General features: G+C 33.7%; 2 protein-coding genes across 5 annotated transcripts; one reads left to right on the top strand and one right to left on the bottom strand.

Annotated features, from left to right (window-relative positions):
* The first annotated feature begins 926 nt into the window (after positions 1 to 926).
* Positions 927 to 16,491, top strand: LOC106711729 (amidophosphoribosyltransferase). 4 transcript variants are annotated; one of them, XM_045686197.1, is made up of 14 exons: positions 927 to 1,041; positions 7,750 to 7,949; positions 9,311 to 9,419; positions 9,686 to 9,832; positions 11,430 to 11,553; positions 11,744 to 11,874; positions 11,966 to 12,084; positions 12,197 to 12,232; positions 13,096 to 13,185; positions 14,071 to 14,229; positions 14,471 to 14,598; positions 15,232 to 15,453; positions 15,616 to 15,736; positions 16,152 to 16,490. In XM_045686197.1, the coding sequence occupies exons 2-14, from the start codon at positions 7,757 to 7,759 to the stop codon at positions 16,304 to 16,306; spliced, it is 1,734 nt and encodes a 577-aa protein (XP_045542153.1). In that variant the 5' UTR covers positions 927 to 1,041; positions 7,750 to 7,756; the 3' UTR covers positions 16,307 to 16,490. The 4 variants fall into 4 exon arrangements, with proteins under 4 accessions (XP_045542153.1, XP_045542162.1, XP_045542157.1 ...); XM_045686201.1 differs by lacking the exon at positions 927 to 1,041 and adding an exon at positions 7,358 to 7,414 and having other exon boundaries at positions 16,152 to 16,491; XM_045686199.1 differs by lacking the exon at positions 927 to 1,041 and adding an exon at positions 7,422 to 7,579 and having other exon boundaries at positions 16,152 to 16,491.
* A 2,177-nt stretch (positions 16,492 to 18,668) lies between these two features.
* On the bottom strand, positions 18,669 to 23,875 carry LOC106711910 (xaa-Pro aminopeptidase 3). Its single transcript, XM_014504333.2, has 10 exons — positions 23,721 to 23,875; positions 23,373 to 23,647; positions 23,033 to 23,182; positions 22,446 to 22,582; positions 21,764 to 22,002; positions 21,187 to 21,357; positions 20,490 to 20,596; positions 20,276 to 20,413; positions 19,625 to 19,745; positions 18,669 to 19,035 (listed from the first exon to the last, which is right to left on the bottom strand). Exons 1-10 carry the CDS (start codon positions 23,749 to 23,751, stop codon positions 18,866 to 18,868), a joined length of 1,539 nt encoding a protein of 512 aa, XP_014359819.2. The 5' UTR covers positions 23,752 to 23,875; the 3' UTR covers positions 18,669 to 18,865.
* Positions 23,876 to 24,507: the final 632 nt, after the last annotated feature.

The raw sequence follows: 24,507 nt of genomic DNA, 5'->3' as shown, positions 1-24,507 counted from the left end.
AATGTATTATAAAATTAACTGGTAACCAATATTATAAATAAGAAAAATTTGATTAATTGTTTGGTTGCTTTATAAGGACTACAAAACTACTGGACTAATTTGAAATTTCTCTCACTATTAAAATTCCATATTATCGCTGAATAAAATCATAAAAACTCGAGCATATCCAAAGTGAGAACTCTATTTCAAGAAACATATGATTTTAGAAACATTTTAAAAAGACAAGGGAATACAAAATACATAATCATATCATCAATTTAGGAAATAATTTTACAAATAGGAAGTACTATGGATGTCATACTGTAAAATTCATTCATTCAAAAATACACCGTCATTGCTTCTAAATTAATAATACTAAATAAAATAAAATAGTATGCAAATATCATGTGGACATTTATTGTCCAGTAATTTTTAAAACCTATGGATGATGTACTAAATTAATTTAATTTATTTTAAATTTTCACCGTCGAAAAGGGCGCGAGATTTGAAATTTTTCGCAATACAAAAACATCAACTAAACTAGTAAAGTAGTCTAAACGAAGCATAATCATAGAGAATTAAACGCTCCTGATTGGCTAGTAGGATTCTGACAGCTGAGTGGCCGCCATGTTGGCTTCCAATTATCAGGCCGTACATTATTGGGCTGTGCATTATCAGTCCGTGCAAGATATTGTACGGCCAAATAATGTACGACCCAATAATTCGTGTACACCTACTTTCTATGGGACACGAATTATCAGGTCGTACATTATTTGGCTGTACAATATCGGCCCGTGCCGATAATGCTCGCCCCAATAATGTACGCCCTGATAATGCACGGCCTGATAATTCATGTACAAACAAACCATTGTTTGTACATGAATTATTGGGCCGTACATTATCAGGTCGTGCATTATCGTGGCTGTACATTATTGCCTCCCAATTATGTATGGACATTCAATTATTTCGTGATACTTGTCGCTCCTATACGCTTCATAAATCAAAGTTGTTGTTGCCGCAATTTTGCAAGTTATTCACTTGAGTTTACTATTACTTATTCAGGTACGTGCATTAATGCTTTAAATGTTTCTATTTATAATAGTCTAAGACATTATTAATACTAACACCTTAAAAATATAACGCAATGTGCAGATTTAAGTTGTGTTAAGTTTCTCAGGTTAAGTTTACTTATCATAAATATTGCTATGTAAACGTCAAACAACAGACAATGTGGTGCCCCGCATGGCATTATTGCTTTTTGTTTTGTTACATGAAAGTTGTGAACTATTTCATGTATTTTGAATTATCCAATTATTCAAGTTAAGTTTTATTCTAAAATTTCTTTTCGACTTTAAGTTTTGTGAAGTTTTAACAATTTTGCATTGAATTTTAATGGAGTTCCAGTGTTACATAGTAATTTATGTAACATTTTAGTTTTATAACACAAATTAGAAAAATTATATTTATTTTAGGAAATATCAAGATTTCGTTTTTGATTCTTAAAGAATATGAATATTTAGCTTACAATACAATTTGTTTTTATGTTATTATTGAATGTTTTTCTAATTTGTACTTTGCCATTACTAATTTTTTATTATGTCAAGATGATGTCTTATATTTCAATACAAAAATAAGATAACTTAATTCATTCAATCTTCCTCAGAGAAACCTTATTAGTATTTATGTCAAACTTTTATTAATTGAAACAGCGGAATATAACATATAGGAAATTATACTTTTTCTTTACATCCCTTGTTCTGTTCACTACAAATGGACAATCAACATGTGTAAAATTTCAGCTTGTTACAGATGTCTCTGGGCAATGATCACTTTTCTTTTTAGTGATACCAACTGTTTTTTTTTTTTTTTTTTGGTTGAGAAGGCGCATTGTGCCTTCCTTCTTTTACCTCTGACATCAAGCGTCAGAGACTTTGTTTTTCTGATTTCAGTTTTGTTGCCTTTTTATTTATTTTTATGCTTACGATACCAACTGGTTACTCGCTTGTTTGTCACATTTGAATAAAAGATTAATATTTGATTAGAAGCCTTAAATTTTTAAAGAAAATTATCAATTACAGGTTCAACATAATCATTGTATACTTGTATTTTGTAATTTAAAAGTTACGGGGTAGTTTATTAGTTGACAATTGCATAGAAAATACCAAAAATATTATATTTATTACTTTTGAAACTGAACTAACTTTAATGTATTGTTCACTTAATTTTATGGTATTGAGTAAGTAAGACATTAGTGAACTTATTGACCCATCCGTTGAAAAGAGTTACATGTGTTATGAGATGTAACTTTTATATTGCAACCTCAAGTGTTTATCTTTAGTATCGAAATTGGTTTGCAACGAACAGAGTAGAAAATTTATTGGTGAAATTATTTTTTCAATAAGCAGGTAAAAGATTAGTTATCGTAAAAGATATCATCATCAGCTTACATCACCATTATTGGGCTCGGAGCCTACACTAAGGGGTGACTAGGTTATAGTCAACCACGCTGGCCCAGTGCGGGTTGGTTGACTTACACATATCTTTGAATTTCTTTTCAGATATATGCAGGTTGCATCACAATGTTTTCCTTTACCGTAACAATGTTGGATAAATGTATATATGTAAATCTAAAATAGAAAAACGCATTATTATATGGCGGGATTCTAACCCAGGATTACAAGTCAAGTGTCTTATTATTATTATTATTATTTCTTTTATATTAATTTTGTCTCCGCCTGGCTGGTTTTTATATGATAGATAAAGTAAATAAATAATGGTAAAATAAAAACTAATAAATATACTACGTATTTACGATAAATACATATATATAAAACCTAAATTACACACTATACATACATATTATTATTATTATTATAAGTGCTTAACCCCTGAGCCATTGATGCTGGATAGTAAAAGATAATTAAAGATATTATTGTTTAATTAAAATATATAATAACTATGCAGTATATTTCAATATATTGAATTGACTTGAATGTGGTATTGGCCTACTTTTGTTGTTCGCTGTCAATAGGTCTCTACCATTATGATATGATAACTTTAAATAACAAACAAACATAACAACAATATTTGTTTTCAATTTAGTGACTAAAATTCAGTAGATTTTACATGGACGAAATCTCGATCCCTGGCTGGTGAAAAATACGACTTTTTCACGTGTTTGAAGTCTAAGGTAATTTTTTGATGAAACGCGATAAATCTATTTTGAGACGTTTTTGACCTTGGTTTTTTTTCCAAATAAATCGACTTTGTGAAGTTCCCTACCAATTCTCAGCTGTATGCGAAGTTTAGCAGCTTCAATATTTAATTTTACCGGGTTATATCGCTACTGTTTAATAATAAATAATTTAATAAAATAATATTTAACTAATTAACATAAGTAATAAAAATATATTATGCATTAAAACATATTTCCACGTATAAAATCGAAGCACATTTTATTTATTAATTATTTTGTACGAAAATTAATTTCGTATTCTATTATATTCTAGACTATGGTCTGTTATTATTTAGTATACAAAAATTACAACAGTTTTTTTTAAAATTTCAATTACAGATTGTCTGTTTGTCATTTTAATTATAGAGGTTAGAGAAAAAACTTGTGCTTGGATTAACTTATATGAACTTATTTGAGTTACGTTTACTCCGTTTAAAACTTATTTATTTATTTATTTATTTACTTATTACTTACTTATTTACTTACTTATTTATTAACATATCGTCATCCCTGCCATTTCTGTTTCGTCAAATGGCAGGGATGACGATATGTTTTTTGGTGTCAGAAATCTTACTGTACATGGTGTGCTTTATTACAAGCACGTTTCTCTTGAGTTTATTTATATGCACCTTGTTCCAAAATGATTTAAATGTTAAATTAATATTTTTTTATAATCTTTTTGTAAAGTTATCTAAATGGTAAATTATTTTATGTCGACTTGATAACAATGATTTCTCGGATGACGAAAGTTGCGCTTTAAAAGATTTTGTTAGCTGAATTGGAGGGCTGGGATGAATAGAGTTACATCTCGTATGATATATTTAAGGAGATGTAACTTCATTCTACGCATGACTCTTAGTATGCTTCTGATTGGCGTAAAATACTGGGTGGTACAGTTTTAGAAATATGTAATAGTACAAAAATAAATTGCTTTAAACATTACGTTATTGCGCATTTTTTCAGATACAAATGACATATTTGAACATACAATTATTTACGACGTAATTAACCGCTTGTTTTCCAAACGTATACAAAAACTAGCAATATCTGCTGAATCTACTTTTTATGGATGTGTTTGATTGACTTACAGTCAGTTTCTGATGTCAGAATCACTGTATAAAACATCGTTATCAATGTCATTATCTTTTACATAAAAGATATATATGTTTTAAACGGAGATTTTAGTCTTAGAAACCCACGGTTATTCGCAATTGATATTCAAATCGAGTAGGTGTTGAAATAGAATTACGTAATTGTCGAGCTGTCGCTAATACTTATTATTATTGCATAGTTGTAGTCTAGTTACGCCTACAATATATAAAATATTGCCCAATCGAATAGTTATTAGGTTTAAAAACATTCCATTTTTGTTATGTTAAATGTAGATTAAATAAGACAACAGACTTCGATAAAAAACATTCTCAAACAAAATGCATTTCTCTCGTAGCCGGTGTATTCGAATAAAAAAAGAATTATGAAAATATTATGACAATAGGGAGTGGAGTTATGAAATAACAATAATAAAAACAAAAACGTACAGACTAATTGAGAACCTCCTAGTTTTTGAGGTTAGGATATACCCGTAGAAGTAGGAAACATTTTTAATGCTGGCATATAAGAAAATTAACTTCGATCTTTAGCGATGTTCCTGTAATTTTAGTTTATCTAACGTAAGGTCTGGTGTCGTGATTCCAGAAAGTACTTTTTGTGTTTAATGCTTTCATCACCTTTGTTTATTTTCTTCGCTTAAAGCAAAACTCTCTATCGACACAACCAGAGCACAGAGCGTTAAATAATATTATTTGTTGTATTTTTTTTTGGATAAAAACTTGTTATAGTTAACTGCTAATAATAGCGCTTGTCGAAGCACCTTGAAAAAGTTTAGATAACAGTATGTTTTTGCAGTGGAAACGTGATTATTCATTTAAAGTTGAAACTAGTTTCGCCAGTATCGCCGCCGAAACGTCTGCTATGAGACGTTCTTATAAGAACATGTAACCGATTATTTTTTGCGATATAAAAAGCATTTGATAATTTTGTTTCTTATTAGAATATGTTTTGTCTGAGACAAACAAGCAAGCAGCTAACTAGATGTATTTTATTTAAAACATATAGAGGTTGTAAACAAATTATGCCAATAACTTTCACACTAGGGAAGAACAATGAGGTAGAGTAGTAAGACAATGCAGTACCTATTCCTATGAATATGAATCTCACATAAATTCTAAGCTAGGTGCATGTATGGATGTTATTACGCATCTCTAAAAAGGTTAAACGGATCACTCTGTAATTTGGCATAGATTTAGACCACAGACTGGAAGAACAGATAAGCTGCTAGTTTTAATTCCGCGCAAATAATATGAATAAATCAAATTTATATTGTATTGTTTATATTATATTATAAAACCAAGTTATGATGTAGTCTAGGCGTTAATTTTGCACCGGACTTATCTGTTGTTTATAGCACAATTGCTTTATTGCCATGTTGTGGAAAGATACCCAAATGTCAGCAGATAACTGACCCCCCGCGGCTGATCTGACGTCCAACTTACTAGAGTTGCGTTTCTCTTACTAATATATTATGAACTAGCTGTCGCTCGCGATTCCGTCTGTGCGGAATTACCAAAACAACATAAGTAGCCTATGTGTTCTTCCAAACTAAGTTCTACATCTGTGTAAATTTTATCCGTTTTTGTTGTTCTGGAGATATGTACCTGCAAACAAATATCCATCCTTCCATCCATTCATCCATTCATCCAAAGCTCCATCTATCTAAACTTTTGCCAAAAAAAAATATTTTACATTTATGCAAAACTTCATCGAAATCCGTTGAACCGTTCTGGAGATACCTTCTTACGAACATCAATCCATACATCCAAACATCGTATTTACAAGAAGTAAGAGTGTTGGTGGCTCAAGGTTTAAGCACTTGACTTGTAATCTGCAGGTCCTAGGTTCAAATCCCGCCATGTACTAATGTGTTTTTCGATTATGCTTTTACATATTTACATTTATCCGACGTTCTTACGGTGAAGGCAAACACGTGATTCAACATGCACATATTTGAGAAGAAATTCAAAGTTATGTGTGAAATCAAACAACCCGCACTGAGCCAGCGTGGTTGGCTATGGTTTATTTACCCCTTACTTACGATTGGCTCCGAGCCCCTCAGTGAAGGGTCATATAGTGAGCTGATGATGGTGAAGATTTAATGCATTTAAAAATAATATTACAGTCTCAGTACAATGAATATTAAACTGTAAACAGTCACATAGCAACATAATTTCTTTGACATCATGAAACGAACATTGTTTACTAAATATTAAATCTATGATTTAAAAACAAACAGTTACGGATTGCAACAACATCTTCATGTACTTATCCTGTTCTACGCAGATTCGACGCACGAGGTAGTGATCCTCCGGATCTATGGTTTTAGTCGTTACTTCCTTGTCAGCTTTCACGCAGTCCATTCATCTCTTCTTAGGTCAACCTCCACCGATGTACATCTTCATAGTTATAAAGTTCTCAGTGTCAGATGTAATTCTTACCCATTTATAATATGCGCATACCATGTTTACCAGTCCAGTCAGTCATTGAGATGAATCTATAACAATATTTATCCAGGACAAAGTCGATGATGTTAAATTCTTGAGGTCTTTTTACGTCTGCACTGACCGCCTCTTACTAGAGCCCTATGCATGTTTATGATTCTTTGGGATAATCCTTCAGTGAAGGTGCCTTCTACCAATTGACAATAGCCATTGATGTACCAGTAACTAATTCGTTCATTTTTTTTATTAATTGATTCTTCGTTGCATTTTAAGACTGATCAATATTGATTTAGACCGTAGTGTTATATTATTTAACAGCTGTTTGTGGACCCATCACTGTTAAAATAGACAGGAGTCAAAGTTTATAGAATTGACATTAATAACACAATTTTGTTTGGTAATAGAACATGATACCTTGATAACCCCGATGACGTAGATTTTCTAAGTAGGTACTTATTTAGTTTAAGACGAAAATATTTTCATTTAAGTGACGTCAATTAAATTATTTTTATCAGTGATTTTAGGGCGTAACATTAAGCATCAGTTTCGTTCGGTGTAATCTGTAAGTTTGTTGTTTATTAAACGCGTTGTTATTAAGATCTTGGTTACTCTCGTGCAATATAATCACTGTCGGGGGTTGAGTACGGTTAGTCACCGCCCTGATTCAAGTCGCGTGCGAGTTAATGATACGATTTTTTTTAATTAATAACAAACACGTTTTATACATGTTAGCCTTATGTAATCTGGTTGACTTCTGGTTTATTTTAGGAAAAAAAAATTAGGTTTTTTGACTAGTTATTGCCAGAATCAGGTATTTAACATTCGTATTAATTTTTAATTTTCTCTCGACAGAAGTAGACTGACAGTAAAACATAATGTGTAAAAGCCTTAGGGAGGGCTGGGCGCCCCACAGCTCTTGCACCCCTGGGTTAAGATGGCCCTGTTTGTGTTCTTCTAATTAACTAAATTCTTGTATTCCAGACACAACATGGACGGTCCCGTTGGACCATCTCCATGTAAGCCGAGCAGCGGACGTGAGGAGTCACGTGATATTCACACGGCGAGGCTGGGCGCGCGGGAAGCGAACGATGACAGCTGTCAGTCCAACTGTCAGTGTGACAAGACGCAAGGGGAAGTCAAAATAAGGAGCAAGAGGTACGGCAGGGGAGCTGTGGAGTCAGGTAAGGTTTGCGGAATTCATAACAAAGATTTTTAGATAATCGCTATTAGATTTCATTTCATTTAAAACAAATTAACCGCTTAATAGCCATAACGTAACGTATGAATAAGCCTACAGGCTTTTTTCCACCTAAAATCTTACTTACTAATATTATAATTGCGAATGTATGGATGGATGGATGTTTGGTATCTCCAGAACGGCTCAATGGATGTCTATTAAATTTGGCTTACATGTAAACCGTAGTCTGCAAGTACACATAGGCTACTTAATAAGTTTTTTTTTTAATTCCGCGCGGACGAAGTCGAGCTCGTAAAAGATACGAATAAGCCGAATCGTGTGATAGTCATTTATCTCAAAGAATGAATCTTGTATACTTCTGGCATTTGGCTTAATAAGCCTTTGCCTCTTTGCCACGAAACACCTGGTTTGCTATTACAATACCTTTGATGGCTGTGTGTTATTATCTGTCCATAAACTAATATAGAAGATCGTCTATCTATATTTTGACAGTGGAAATCCATGGTAATGTTGTTAAATAAGTTTAGGCGTGCATATCTCGTGATGTCGTATAACAAGTGAGGATTATCAGGGTATGATGAAACTCTCCACGGAGGTCAGCCGTAACGCACCGCCGACCCATACTGATAACGACTGTATGAACGGACAACGTATTGTTAGGAATCGATTATTCAATACGAATATAAATATAAATAAGTAATATATCATTTTTCTTTTCCCATATGATCTATTGACTATATAAGGAGAGGCTCTTCGTCGACTGAAAAAGATCGGATCAGAAAATAAACAATACAATCTATGTTTTTGTTTAGCAAATATTGAACAGTTTAAAAGATAATATTTTCTGCGTTTTTGAATTTAACGTGAGTGCTGTAAAGTAATAATAGTACTAATATTATAATTGCGAATGTATGGATGGATGGATGTTTTTTAAAAGGTATCTAGAATGGCTTCGTGGATCTCGCTGAAATCTATCTATATATATAAAAGAAAGTCGTGTTAGTTACACTATTTATAACTCAAGTTCGGTCGAACTGATTTCGCTGAAAATTGATGGGGAGGTAGCTTAGAACTAGGAGACGGACATAGGAACTTTTTTATCTTGTGTGCATTTTTATTCCGCGCGGACGGAGTCGCGAGTAAAAGCTAGTTTACCATAAATGTAGAACATAGTTTGGGAGAACATATAGGCTACTAATTCAATATTTTTTAATTCCGCGCGGACGGAGTAGCTAGTATAAACGCATTTTGATATACTCTGAGTGTGGCAATACTATGTTCAATGTGGAAATGTTTTTTTATTTGCAATAAATGTATTATTAATTGTTTTGCTTTTGTTGTCAGGTTTAACACACGAATGTGGCGTGTTTGGGGCTATAGGTACTGGCGACTGGCCGACACAGGTGGATGTCGCACAAGTTATATGTTTGGGGCTTGTGGCGTTACAACACAGGTCAGTTTTTAATAAAAAATTATTTATTTTTTAATAAAAATTACATCTAATTGTTGCTTTTACTAAGCGATTTAGATTTAGGCAATTCAGGATATTTTTTTTTAAGTTTATTACCGTAACTACCAAAAATTAATATTATAAACTGGCATAATATTTACCTCTTATCAATAACAGACCTATTTCTTAAATTATCTTTGTAACTTTTCCACTTGGCCTATAGATAACGATTATTTATATGGAAAAAATCTATAATTGTTTATACCCAGAGGTCAAGAGTCGGCGGGGATCGTGACGTCAGAGGGCAAGAGTGCACGGACCTTCAATTCTCACAAGGGCATGGGCCTGATCAATAATATCTTCAACGATGAAGCCATGAAGAAGTTGAAGGGAAACCTTGGCATAGGGCACACCAGGCAAGTGATAAAGTGACAATGTTATTGACCTTTGTGTGTAGCGGCCCTAACAAATAGAGCTATAAAAAATTACGACCTTATATCGTATTTATAAACAATTTATTTAAAGGGTTTTCGTTGTAAAATATGCTATTTTTTTTTTTAAGTATTATCGATCAAACCGTAAAATTAAAGAATTGTTATTAATAAGTAAATATGTTTAAATTATTTTAACGTATAATCGAATTAAGGCAATGTAAAAAAAATAATAGAAAGGCAACCGTTTTTTGGTATCGGGACGGGGGAATTTTCCTAAGTGCCTTGCCTTTTGGGGGAAAGACAGGGTTATGTGAGATCTTTGCTTAATAAAAACCCCTCGGTGGCCAATCTCAAATGTGACTGCGAGGATCCCACGATCTCCAATGGAACGCAATGGATTTTTAGCCAACCTATAGTAGGTTAAGTTCCAAAGTAATAGTACATACATTCGTCACTTTAGATCTACAAAGATAAATTCTTGATTGGACAAGACTTAAATTGCTCTATTATTGTTGTTTATGATTGATTTCGGCCTTGAGTGTTGTTTAATAAATACATCCTCTCCTGACCTTAACTTTGCTGACGTAATGATAGTGACGTTGGTGACGTCATTAAAATGAGAGCCAAATGACGTTTTGAAAATGGAATCGTCGGTAAGATGAATTCGATTTACCGTTGGTTTTTGACACCATAATCTCTGTATAAAACCTCGTCATCCCTGTTATTATCTTTGACATAACAGAGATAACAATATGTTTTACACAGAGATCTTGGTCTTAGAAACCCAGAGTTAGTTCAAGAAATTTAAACGAAACAATAACAACAATACTAAAAAAATGCTTTCAAAAATGAAGCCATTTATAAAACTTAGTTGGACAAAAAACGTTTCCCGTGCGTAAAATGTTGGTGCGATAGTCTCTGGTTATATAATTATTTATTCAAACATGAATGTCTTCAGATTTCAATAAGTACTGATGTTTCTAAATCTTCTCTTAAAAAACATTTAAATTAAATTAAATTTAGACTTAATTTGGCGATAATCAGGCATTTGTTTACAATGTGGTCGGTTTGATTGTGACAGTAAGATTGACGTGGAGATGTCCAAATAGAGCAGTAGGTCACCACAGATAGTAGAAGATGACGCAATTTGCGTCAGTGTTACTGTCTCCATGTAATTGTTGGAAGTCTTGCGTTTGACCTGTGTTGTTGTGCACATGTTTGTTTTGTAAATATTTCATAGATATAATCCTACGTACTTTGATATCGTACTAATATTATAAATGCGAATTTTAAGATGGATGGATGTTCGTTTGAAGGTATCTCCAGAATGGTTCAATGGATCTTGATGAAATTTGGCACAGATGTAGAACATAGTATGGTAGAAAACAGAGGCTACTAATTTTAACAGTTTAGTGTATAATAAATGATGAAATTTAAGATATGAGGGTATCTTATAAGGGTACAGAGATAAAAGCTAAAGTAGTGAAATCTTTCGATCGCATCTCCATTAACATCATGTAGAGTTGTCTATGGTATTTAGCAACATGAGCAAAATGTTTTTATTTTTTAATCTATGTAGGTATTCGACGTCAGCCGCGTCAGAGGAGGTGAACTGCCAGCCGTTTGTGGTGCACACGGCGCACGGCGCGCTGGCTGTCGCGCACAATGGCGAGCTTGTCAATTGCAGCAGCCTCAGGAAAATGGTGAGATGGTTTACTCTATGGTCATTGAATAGTGTAGCCACATATGAAAAGTCTACATGACAACAATATTACAATTATTTTAGGTAGTTTTTTCTATCTTTTCTTACGCAATCAACACTCTACTTAATCATTTTCCTTCGTTACGAGTTCTTGCTTACTATTTGTGACTTACAATATTATATCATCTTAGGTGCTCGGTAGAGGTGTAGGTTTGTCCACACATTCAGACTCGGAGCTGATCACACAGGCATTGTGTCTGAACCCACCCGAGGGAGAGACCAATGGACCCGACTGGCCTGCCAGAATCAACAATCTTATGAGGTATACATTAACTATAGTTCAAATAAAACCTCTTTGGAGTTACTTTAAAGCTAATTTTATTTTTAAAAAACAATTTATTTCTTTTCATTAGGTTGGCACCTCTAAGTTACTCGTTGGTTATAATGTTGAAGGACAAAATCTATGCAGTACGAGACCCTTACGGCAACAGGCCGCTGTGTCTTGGAAAAATATTACCTTTGGGCTCATCTTGTAAGTTAGAAATATATTATATTAATAAATCATCGTTACATAATTTAATTTTCATTATATTTCCATATTAATATTAATAATTTCTGTCCATTAATAAAGGAAACATTTCCAGATGTCTACAAACAGTCGTCGGCGCAGCATGCAGCTGGTAATGCATGCACTCATTCATATTCACTATTATATAACAATAACAACATAACTCACACCCGTAACACAGAGGGGTAGGCAGAGACGCACCTCCATTTAACTCGGTCTTGACACAACTCTTTCGCTTCTTTTACATTCATACATCTATCATACCACATATACTATGTACGTAAGATTATATCTATATATATATATAAAAGAAAGTCGTGTTAGTTACACTATTTATAACTCAAGAACGGCTGAATCGATTTGACTGAAAATTGGTGGGCAGGTAGCTTAGAACTAGGAAAAGGACATAGGATAAGTTTTACCCCGTTTTCTATTTTTTTTTATTCCGCGTCGCGGGTAAAAGCTAAAAAAAAAAAAGGGTTAAAGCTAGTTAATTAATAAAATAGCTTTTTAAATCATTAGGGAAAAATAGTTGTTTTAAATTTTCGCATTAAAACGACAATAGAACCCATTTGATACTTAGGTTCTTTCATTGTTCGTCAATAATAGTTTATGGAAGTACGTGTCACGTAATTTTCGTTACACGAAAGAGACGCAACATATAATTATAAGTTCAGCGAGAGACAGACATATTGAGTTTGCATGTTTCACTTATATCTTTATGTGTGGGAATTATATTAAAAAATAACATATATCTACTTTCATTTAACAGAATCCAATGTTTGAAGCATGTTCTAAAAAAAAAATCTCATTTCAGTATTACGTTATGCTTATTTCTGTATGCGATGTAACATTTTTGTTACATAATTATAGATTTTTTTTAAAGATAGTTTTGTTTAGCATTTCTAGGTAACAGTAGATTTAGTGGTCGTCAGTTTTAACAAAGAGAAATTAAATGATGTGTTTTATTTTCAGTTTTAACAAATGGCATAGCTAAGAATGGAGTCGATGATAAAGCTGAAGGTTGGGTTGTCTCCTCGGAGTCCTGTGGTTTTCTCTCAATAGGTAATTACATTTTACCATTATTATAAATGCTAAAGTTTAGATGTATGGATGGATGTATATTGATGTTTATTTGAAGGTATTTTCGAAAAGGCTCAACTGATTTTCTTAAAATTTTATCTTAATTCCGCGCGAACGGAGTCGCTTTCGACAGCTAGTTTATTTATATATACATTAAAATGACATTTTAAAATTGTCCTTTTTTGTTTTTAAGAAAAAAAAAGAGATTTGTTCCTTCTTTGTAGTTTTTTTTCGGTTTTTTTTAACATAATTTACTAGACACTTGAATTACTCGGTTTCGATCCAACGACGAAATTAATAATCAGAGGAAGGTCAAATCCATGGCGACCAATAAGATATACTATTTCAGTTCTTTTATTCTAAAGTGAAATGATATTGTAAAATAAGGGTTAGCTTATGGTATAAAGTTATTCAAAAAAGTATTTTAAGAGAAATACTTTGTACTTTACGAGTAGGGTTGCCAGGTCGCCAAACCTACTAGCCGGACAGACCAGCCAGTTTGGCCGGACATTTGGGTAGAAAGGTCGGACATCCTGTATTATTTAGGATTTTGTCTCAGTATTAATAGGTACACTCTCGTTTGGGAAATGTTAAAAGCCTAAAAAAAACCGGAAAACCGTTTATTTTGGCCGGACACGCAATCAAAAAGTCTACCTATGTCCGGCTTTATCCGGACGCCTGGCAACGCTGTTTACGCGTACAATTTGTCTGTGTTACTTTTCAAATATCGTGGCGGTCCAAGGTCATAGGCGTACTGAGCAGTGCTTTACCTATGACGTGTTCTACACATCGACTTGCGCAAACTTAGAGCCGCTAAGATATGTGAATACAATTATATGAGTGAATTTGTAACAATAACGTTGTCAGGCGCTCGCTACGTGCGGGAGGTGTTGCCGGGGGAGATAGTGGAGATGTCGCGGCGAGGTATCCGCACTGTGGCGGTGGTGGAGCGCCCGCCTGACAAGCAGCAGGCATTCTGCATCTTCGAATACGTCTACTTCGCGAGAGCTGATAGTATATTTGAAGGTGAGTGTTGCCACTTTACAAAAAGTTATTTTTTATTAATCTGACTTGTATAATTCAATTAGTTTTTTTTCACCATTTTTTAGAAAGGAAAGAAGGGGCAAGTTCATTTTAAAGAAGAAACTTTTTTACGTTCACTTAATTTAAAAAAATGTCTAATTATAACTTTGATTTATATTTTTCAACGACATGTTACAGAATTTATTTGAAGTTTTTTTTTAATGCTTGATGTGTTGTGGTGAAGGTCAAATGGTGTACTCAGCGCGGCTGCAGTGCGGGCGCATGTTGGCGCGCGAGTCTCCAGTTGACGCGGACATCGTGTCCTCTGTGCCCGAGTCCGGTACTGCCGCCGCGCACGGATACGCCCGACAGGTGCGTGCGGTACTCTACCTTATTCACCTTTACATTAAGGTCTAATTTAACTTGTAGTGGTTATAACTGAATATGTTCATTTTTGTACACACTTGACCGATTACTTGTGCATATGTGTTCTTTCAGATTATATTCTACTTGAATTTCATTGGTAACAGTGGTAGATTCCGCAACAACAATATTTGTTAGGTGCACGAATGGGCCTCGCCTAGTGTAATACCACAACCACACAGAAGACTGGCGTCAAGTGGAAGCAATTCCGCGTACAGTCTGATGAGTGTGGTACCGGAGGACTAATTTTAGACCTCTTACCCTTCCTACCCTTTTCCTATTAGGAAAAGATGGGTAGGTTAAGTGGATTTGGTGGAAGAGAGGACGCATAGGAAAAAGAAATATCCTCTTTCTGAGCGTTCTCTTCTCCGTTGATTAAAGATAGGCAACGCATCTGCATTTGCGGGTGTCTATGGGCAACGGTCACCGAATTCAGGTGGCCGTTTGCTTGTGTCATCTTTTGATATAAAAAATTAAGATCCATTCAGCCGTTCCGGAGATACCTTCAAACAAACATCCATCCATTCATCTAAACTATCGCATTTGTGATATTAGTAAATTCAAAATTGTGTTTTTTTTCAGTCTGGTATACCATTCATGGAGGTGTTGTGTAAGAACCGGTACGTGGGTCGCACCTTCATCCAGCCATCGACTCGTCTGCGACAGTTGGGTGTGGCGAAGAAGTTCGGAGCGTTGTCAGAGAACGTACGCGGGAAACGTATCGTATTGATTGACGACTCCATCGTCAGAGGAAATACTATCGGACCTATTATAAAGCTGCTGAGAGACGCCGGCGCTGCTGAGGTCAGTTATTAAATTATAACTTAATTTTTTTTTTAGGTTAGGTTGTTAAAGCTGAAAATGTGAAATATTGTTATCTCTCTTTTTTATTAGAGAACGAAAAAGATGTCTATATTTTGCCAGTTTTATGTTAATAATGAAATGAAGATATTATTTTTTTATTAGGTTCATATAAGGATAGCGTCGCCTCCACTCAAGTATCCTTGTTATATGGGCATCAACATTCCCACTAGAGAGGAACTCATCGCCAACAAAATGGACTCCTTCAAGCTGGCTGAACATGTTGGTAAGTAAATCAGGTGTATATGTTTTCAAATATATTGCGGCTCTTATCAGTACGTAGTGGGATGTGCCAAGATATATCTTGAGCCGCTAAGATATTTGATATGAACTATACTCAGTTATATTTTCTTATTAATTCATTTCATAACTACTTTGGTGATTTTCCATCTATTTTATATTAATCTTATCTTCTATATACATATATAAAAGAAAGTCGTGTTAGTTACACTATTTATAACTCAAGATCGGTTGAACTGATTTAGCTGCAAATTAATGGGGAGGTAGCTTAGAACTAGGAGACGGACATAGGAACTTTTTTATCTTGTGTGCATTTTTTTTATTCCGCGCGGACGAAGACGCGGGTAAAAGCTAGTATAGAATATATACAAGAATGTATCGATAAATAGTGTTAATGATAGGTGCTGACAGTCTGGAGTACCTCAGTGTGGAAGGACTAGTGAGCGCGGTACACTACAATATGAAGACGTGTGCGGAGACTGGTCTGGGTGGTCACTGCACCGCCTGTCTCACTGGGGAATACCCTGGTGGACTACCTGACGATGTCGACTGGTGAAATACACTTGCATAGACCCTAAATTACCTTTTCCACTAAGCGACTAGTTACACGATCGACTACAGTGGAAATAGTCATATAGGTTAGTGGAAAATGGGTTTAAAATTTCTTGTATATTGTCATTTTATATATTTTTTAATAACACTTGCCTATGCGGAAAGTTGGTTTAGTTGGGAAAGTTTTTGGTTGGAAAATAGAAATTATAATGTTGGGTTAGTGATTTGTTTTTAACAGATAGCTCTTAGACTATTGAAATTTTTAAAGCCGTCTGTACACGTAAAATAAAATATTATATTTTTAAATGCATAAAAATATTGAAAGTTTATATTGCCACAAGAAATTGAAGGGTCCAACCAAAAAAAAAAAATTAAAACAAGAATTATTAAATACATATCAATATAAGAAAAATATTTCTATTTAAATATTTTGTTGGAATATGCCTTTCGAAATAATCTACGTTTTATTTTTAATTTATATTAATAATTATTATTTCCTATAAAATACGTAGTTTTTATTTTTAAAAATTAATATGAATTAATCATGATATAAAAAAACTGTTTAAAAAATTTCAAGACAATCAATGCATTTATTTTTAAAAAACGAGAGAAATTATTGTTACTACAAGAATGTGTCAAATTTTTATATACATATTTTTTGTAAGGTCTTTAATAATAGATTTAAGAAAGTCGTGCTGGTTTCGACTAAAAGAATTACATTTATGTATACCTTTATACAGTTATTATAATATCCAAAAGAAATTGTAAAAAAATTTAACAAAAAGCTTCTATATAAACTAGATTTATTGTTTTGGACATCGGATCTTGGACTCAATTCCAAAAATATTAAAGTTTTTTTTTTCAATAAATTTATAATGCGAAGTCATATTGGTATGTTAAAATACTTACACAATTGTCAGATACTTCAATTAGTTTTTTTTTAAATAATAGATATAATATAGTTTTTTGTTTGTTATTTAAAAATCTAGATTCTAAACCTATAAAGTGCCTTAACTCGAATAAGAGGATCTAATACCTAAATATAAACCTCAAAACCCTATTTTATATATGTATAGATATAATTTTTAATCCAGAAGTTTCGATGTTATTTACTCTATGTACATTCCTATATTTAATATTTTTTTAGGTTATTTAGTTATAAGTTAGGGCTTTGGTGTAGGAAAATTTATATGTAAAGGTGGTTATAGACTAGAGCGTTTACTTGTAACAAAACAAGCCGCTCTATATGTTCTAGTGTACTTTCACGAACCAGACGTGCTTTGAAAACTATGCTTTTTCCTATACCATTCGTAAGAACGTTACATTATATAGAAATTATTGAGAAAATGCTCTAGTGTATGTTCACCTTAAAGAAAATCTTCCTATTCTAGTAAATAACATTGATTAAATTTAATTTGTATTATTTATTCCTTTTTTCCATATGTAAAAGTATTCATTAAAAAAATCAAAAACAAAGGAATTTAATGATATTAGAGGGTCTATCACGAATATTTTCGATATGTTATTGTGACGTCATCGACAGATTTGTTGTATTTTACACCCGTTAGGGGCGCTGTATGTATACAATACAAATTTTATCGATGACCCAAAGAAGACAGAATTCCACATTTCGTCTGAGTGTGGTGCTGGTGGACTATTAGTCCTCTTCCCCTTCCCACTTTTTTCTTATAAGGAATGGAAGGGGGGAGAAAGTGGATTTGACGGTGGTGTGGAAGAATAGAATGGGGATATATCCTCTTTCACGTCCCCTCCGCTGTCGATTGAGGGAAGGTAACATATCTGTATTTGCGGATGTTTATTCATATGACAACTTGCTCGTTTGCCAATTATGAAATAAAAAATATAATTACTAGAAAATTTTCGATGACAGTAAATAAAATGTCTTAATTATTATTAAATTTTATTATATTGTATAAAACAAATACGCCTATATACAAACATAAAAGAGATTTATTGTTTAAATTGTACTAAAACTTAAATTGTATCACATTTATGATAGAATTATTTTCTTTTTAATTTTTATGGTAAAAATCCTATATTCTGAAATATGAAATATTGTTGTAGTACTCAGACAAAAATTATTTTTTTAAAAAAGTAATAAGAACACTACATCTAAGAATTTCAGGATTCCTAATAATATAATGTTCTTTTTTCAAAATTAACTGGACCTTAAAATTGCCGTTTATATTTAAAACTTCTAGTATTTTTCTTTTTAAAGCAAGTCATAGACTATATTCAAAAATTATAACTGGCCAGTCTCCAAATTATTTAATTTATACTTTATTGGACAATTACGACCACTGACTGCAAAAAGGTTTTGTTAAAAAACCCTAATCTCTACAAATAGTTAATTGCTTGAAAATTACAACTTTTGACAATTTCAGACTCAAACGCAGCTTTTGATGTTACTGGCAGTTCTATCTCCGTCAACGCCAAAATATCGAAAACCAAATAGGCACAAAAAACCAAGGTGTTTAGCCTGTCCATGTATAGAGGTATTAAAAATTCATTTTCACCATATAAAGTATAAAACAACTCAATTTCAAAGGTTATGTTTGCCAACTATAGCTTCAATATCATCTATTTCTTTGACACATGCTTCAGTCAATACAATCGGCTCCCCGTCAGTTATCAGGACATCGTCTTCAACCCTGATGCCAATGCCTCGGAATTCTTCCGGCACTGATGTATCATTTGGAGCTACATAAAGACCTAAAAGTTGAAAATAACAGTAGATATTTAATTAAAAATTTAAAAAAAAAAAATAATGATGAAAAAATGTCGTCTAAATCTATATATATAAAAGAAAGTCGTGTTAGTTACACTATTTATAACACAAGAACGGCTGAATCGATTTGACTGAAAATTGGTGGGCAGGTAGCTTAGAACCAGGGAACGGACATAGGATAATTTTTACCCCGTTTTCTATTTTTTATTCCGCGCGGACGGAGTCGCGGGTAAAAGCTAGTATAGACAAAAGTACCTGAACCGGTATAAGTCAAACTAAATTATGACAGCACACTAACGCCCTCCTGTCACCTTAAAAATGTCACAAGATCTTTGTACTGTAGCTGTCATGTAATTTTTTATGTCTAAGTAGTTTTTATATATTCTGACAACTGCGATAGCAGCGTCTCTCAACGATTCAAATATCCAGATTTGACTATACAACAAATATTTTACTAATAACAAGACATAAAAAATTGGTCCTTTGCAAGTCGGATATTGGATTACAAACGACTAATGGAATGTAAAGAAAGGTGATTGCATTAAAATAACCAAGGCAATATAAATATTTTACCTGGTTCAACAGTGACCACCATTCCGCTAGCAACTGGCACGCGGCGTCGCACGAGTGGTGCGTCGTGCACATCCAGACCTAGGTAGTGGGACACGTGGTGTGGGCACAGACGGTACGCGCGCTATGAAATTATTATTCAACTATTCTGATATTTGCTATAACCTCAATAGGACACTAATTATATCCAACATTACTAATCTATATATATAAAAGAAAGTCGTGTTAGTTACACTATTTATAACTCAAGTTCGGTCGAACTGATTTAGCTGAAAATTGATGGGGAGGTAGCTTAGAACTAGGAGACGACATAGGAACTTTTTTATTTTGTGTACCTAAATTTTTTTATTTCGCGCGGACGGAGTCGCGGGTAAAAGCTTTTTCAGAATCTTTATATTATTTTACACTTAAAAAGTTGACATGACGAGAAAAAAAAAATTAAAACAAAAAAAATCAGATTTTCGGCAATTTTGGAATTTTTCAAAAATTCTGAGCGACCTTTTAAGAATTTTTTTTAACCTGTCCTTTGGTGGAGGTTCTTAAAACATAGTAAACTCACATATTTTCACACGAGAATCGAAAAAAACAAAAATTTTATTTTTTTGGGCCACCCTAACATAGATAATTATATCCATATTAATATTATATACTTACACCGATGAGGTCATTGCCTTCAATGTTCTTAGGCAGGATGCCTTCCTGCTGCAGATGTGTGCCAAGCAGCCGGCACATCTGGTCAAATAACTGATCTAATGGCGGTCTTTGCTCTCCGACCAGTTCTATTAGACGTTTCTGTAATAAATAAATGAAATATTATTCTAGCTGTGTTGATCTAGACATTTAATCAAAGATTAAAAATGAAACAGACCTGCACAGTAAGTACCAGCTCGTACAATATCCTGTGATATTTGGAGAATTTTCCAGAAACGGGCCAAGTCCTTGATATATCAGAATTGTACATCCATCTCTGACATCCTGTATTACGTGAAATTTAAGACATTAAAGTTATTAAGTTCATAAAGTATTTAATTTTTAAAAGATACATTAAGTTGAAACTTTTCATGATGTTTAACACGTTAACTGCCATAGTATAATTTTGATGATGGCATTTTTTTTTTGTTTTTGGTGTTATATTGACATCAATTATTTGTATTTATTTTCCTTAAAAAGTTTATGTACATAAAAACCAGTTCTACACGTAAAAATGTTAGGCCAAGAAATATAGTTTTTGGAGGCCTTGTCAGTCAATTTCAATAGAGAAAAAGCCCCGAAAGGTGCTTGACAGCTCCCTGGGTTCATTTGAATTTTTGAATTACATGCGTTTGCGTCAGGCACTCGTGACTGACATGGCCCTAACAGATACCATATCTGTCAAGCACTGGTGCCTGACGTGGCAGTTAACGTGTTAATTTTAAAATGCAATTTTTTTTTAGTACCCACACATGTCATACCATGGCGTGTGTGTACACGCGGGTACGATACGTGTGTGCAATATGCATATGTGTGCATACTAGTACTATTGAAGTGCGTATGCCTGTGTGTCTGTTTGTGTGTGTGTGTGTTACCTGAGTCAACAAGCAGCATTTCATCTTTATGCAGCAGCTGGTTGTTGGCGACATAGTGTATGTGAGTTGCGCGCGCTCCGCCCGCCACCACGGGTGGGAAGGCCGCGTGCTCGGCCCCAGCCTGCCGGCAAGTGTACTCCAGCACCGCGTCCACGGTACGCTCAGATATACCTATATGTATATTACTGTTCCAGAACTTTCCATCTAATACATATTTCCATCAATAGATGGCGTTATTATTAAAATAAATTCATAGTACATGTAGATGGCGCTGTGATCCTGCATTATTTTAAAAATTTTTAACATACAGTAGACTCCATGTGATCTTACTAATATTATAAATTCGAATGTTTGGATGGATGGATGTTTGTTAGAAGATATGTCCGAACCGGCTCATCGGATCTTGATTTTGGCACAGATATAGAACATAGATTGGAAGAACACGTAGGTTACTAATTTTTTTTTTTTTTTAATTACGCGCGGACGAAGTCACTGGCGACAACTATCAACAAATAAAATAATCAGTCTAATAAAATTAATACCAGACAAAAAAGTTAAATATTTATAACCTACCCACCAGGTTTAGTGCAAGCCATAGCCATGTTAACTGACTGTGAACCTATATAGCATGCTTCTTTCATCAATTCAATCTCAGCGGGCGACTTGATCACTCTCATTTGATGCAGTGCCCTCTGCGGATCTTCGAGTGCGATTTGACCGTGACGTAGAACAGAACGGATGTTGTCATGGATATCGAGGTTTGCTGGATTGTCATTATGGTACCATAGGATACCTGGCTTTGACAATGATGTCACTCTGTAATTATTACAATAAGATAATTATTGAAGGAATACACTCATTTATCTTACTTTTCTATCATTATTTAGAACTTATGCAAATTCCCTTAATGTACACACATTTTTAGACATTTATATGACTCACTTCTTCACTTCACAAGAGCGTCGGTGGCTCAGGGGTTAAGCACTTGACTTGCAATCTGCAGGTCCTGGGTTTGAATCCCGCCATGTACCAATGTGTTTTTCGATTTTCGATTTACATATGTACATTTATCCGACGTTCTTACATTGAAGGAAAACATCGTGATGCAACCTGCACATATCTGAGAAGAAATTCAAAGATATGTGTGAAGTCAACCCGCACTTGGCCAGCGTGGTTGACTATGGCCTAGTCACCCCTAACTTGGGGTAGGCTCCGAGCCCCTCGGTGGGGACGTATAGTGAGCTGATGATATGACTCACTTTGTTAAATACTGATTGAAACCTTCCACTGGTCTTGCCTCATCTACACTGAACAGCTGTGTAGAGACACTGCAGCCGCTGCGAGGACCTTCCCACAGCTCCGCATGAGCATCTTTCTCATGCACAAACAGTACACTCTGTGAATATATTTCCAACATTGATCTGGTGGCTTTTTTTTATGACAAGGAGTTTTTATATCAAATAGTAACCTTATTAGTTCAGTCAATAATTTACTATATGTATTTTCATTAAAGACAATTTTGTGCGAGTTATATTTACAAAAATGTCCCTAATTTTCGCAACACATTTTGAAGCTAAATTCAAAATCTACTAGTCTTCTAGTTATTTAAAAAAAAATGGGACCCATCTCATCAAAATCGGAGCACCAGGGGCGGAGCATTGCGGTAACATACATAAAAAAATACTTGATAACCTGCTTCTTTTTGAAGTCAGCTAAAAAATGGAGATGTGTTATCCATTATGTACTTATTTAATTCCGAGGACAGTTTCAATAGGAATATTAATAAACATTTCAATTAATTTCTAGTGAAAGCAGATTATTTATCAATATAATTATTAAATCTTACATTGTAACTATCAGTCTGTGCTGGTTTCACCAAAACAAGTATGGCAGATGGTTCTAAACATCCTGTTAGGTAAAAGAAGTCTGAATTCTGTCGGAACACATATGGGATCTTGTCAGACATATATTGCTTGCGGGCTGCGGGGATTACAATCTGAAAATTTTCAAACAAAATAATCAATTTTGCGATTTATTAAGAAAAAAAGTATCTTACAACAAATGATTGGAATGTCATGAAAACTTGTAATTTTAGGTAATACTTTATGTAAAATAATACGAAAAAAATTAGTTTTAGTAATAATTTCTATGTAAAAGTATGTTAAGGTAAGACAAGGTGATCTTACAACATGATTCTTATGGATATTATCCACTTCTGCAATCAATTTGTTGACCAAAGTGTCCCGTCTCTCTTTATACTCCATTTGAGTGATCCCACAGGTCAAATGTCCCTTAGGTATCATATGTGGATGCGTGTGGTATGTCGGCTGGCCTACGATTCCTTTCGGAATAGAAAATTGTGGTACAATCTTTTCTTCTGGCGGAGTTTCCATTTGTGACATACACCTCCATTTATTCTGATTTAGATTCTTCCTTAACAGATGTCTCGCTCGCCTTATGCCTAAACAATTGATCTACATTATACATTATGAAAAAAAATGAACATGAACATTTAGTATTATAACCTAACTTACCAAGGTCTGAAAGTTTACGGAAATTGTACATTTTAAAGTTATGAAAATAAGTGGAATTCAGATATATTACAATACTTTATGTCCTTGTTTAAAGGAATTAAATGATCTAGGTCAAAATAAACAGAGGAACTTTTATCAACTTTGACATTTTTTTGACAGTGAAGTGACATCGACGGTTATAGAACAGTTCGAAAATTACATTTAAAATGAAAATCTTTGAAAAATTTGTATTTTTACAATTTTAAAAATATTGCATTTTATTGATATCTTATCTTTTAATAAGTGATCGAAGTTGGATTGTTTTTTCAAATATCTAACCAATCTAGTTTTACTGTGTTTAATTTAAACGTTGTCAATAGTAAATGAAACGTCTGTTTTCTGTTCCGTATCCGTCAGTTTACAATATCGCTAGAGGTTTAAATACCTACCAGTTAATGTAGTCAAGGTGATATTTTGTGAATCGGTTTACTTTGTTTTCTACAGACATTGATCATCTTATAGAAAAGTCAAGGTGCAAACTGCGAGAAGTTGATGCTTGTATAGGGATCCTGAAAAAAGGAAAGGATCAAAAAAAATGCAGTTTGATGTTTTTAACAAAAAAAAAATTTTTTCAGAAAAAAATATTCGATTTAATTAGGTTTTACAAGTAATTCCTAACCCTCTAAAATTTCCGTGGCACCAATGTCAAGTTTAAAGAAGTTTCCCTGACTTACACTAAAATAAAAAGGGCTATAAGTAAATACTCGAAGTTAAATTATTTGATTCTGTGTGTAACACAGTCACAGCG

Source organism: Papilio machaon, chromosome 3, assembly GCF_912999745.1.
Source record: "Papilio machaon chromosome 3, ilPapMach1.1, whole genome shotgun sequence".
NCBI lineage: Eukaryota > Metazoa > Arthropoda > Insecta > Lepidoptera > Papilionidae > Papilio > Papilio machaon.
This window is presented reverse-complemented; position numbering and strand designations above follow the sequence as displayed.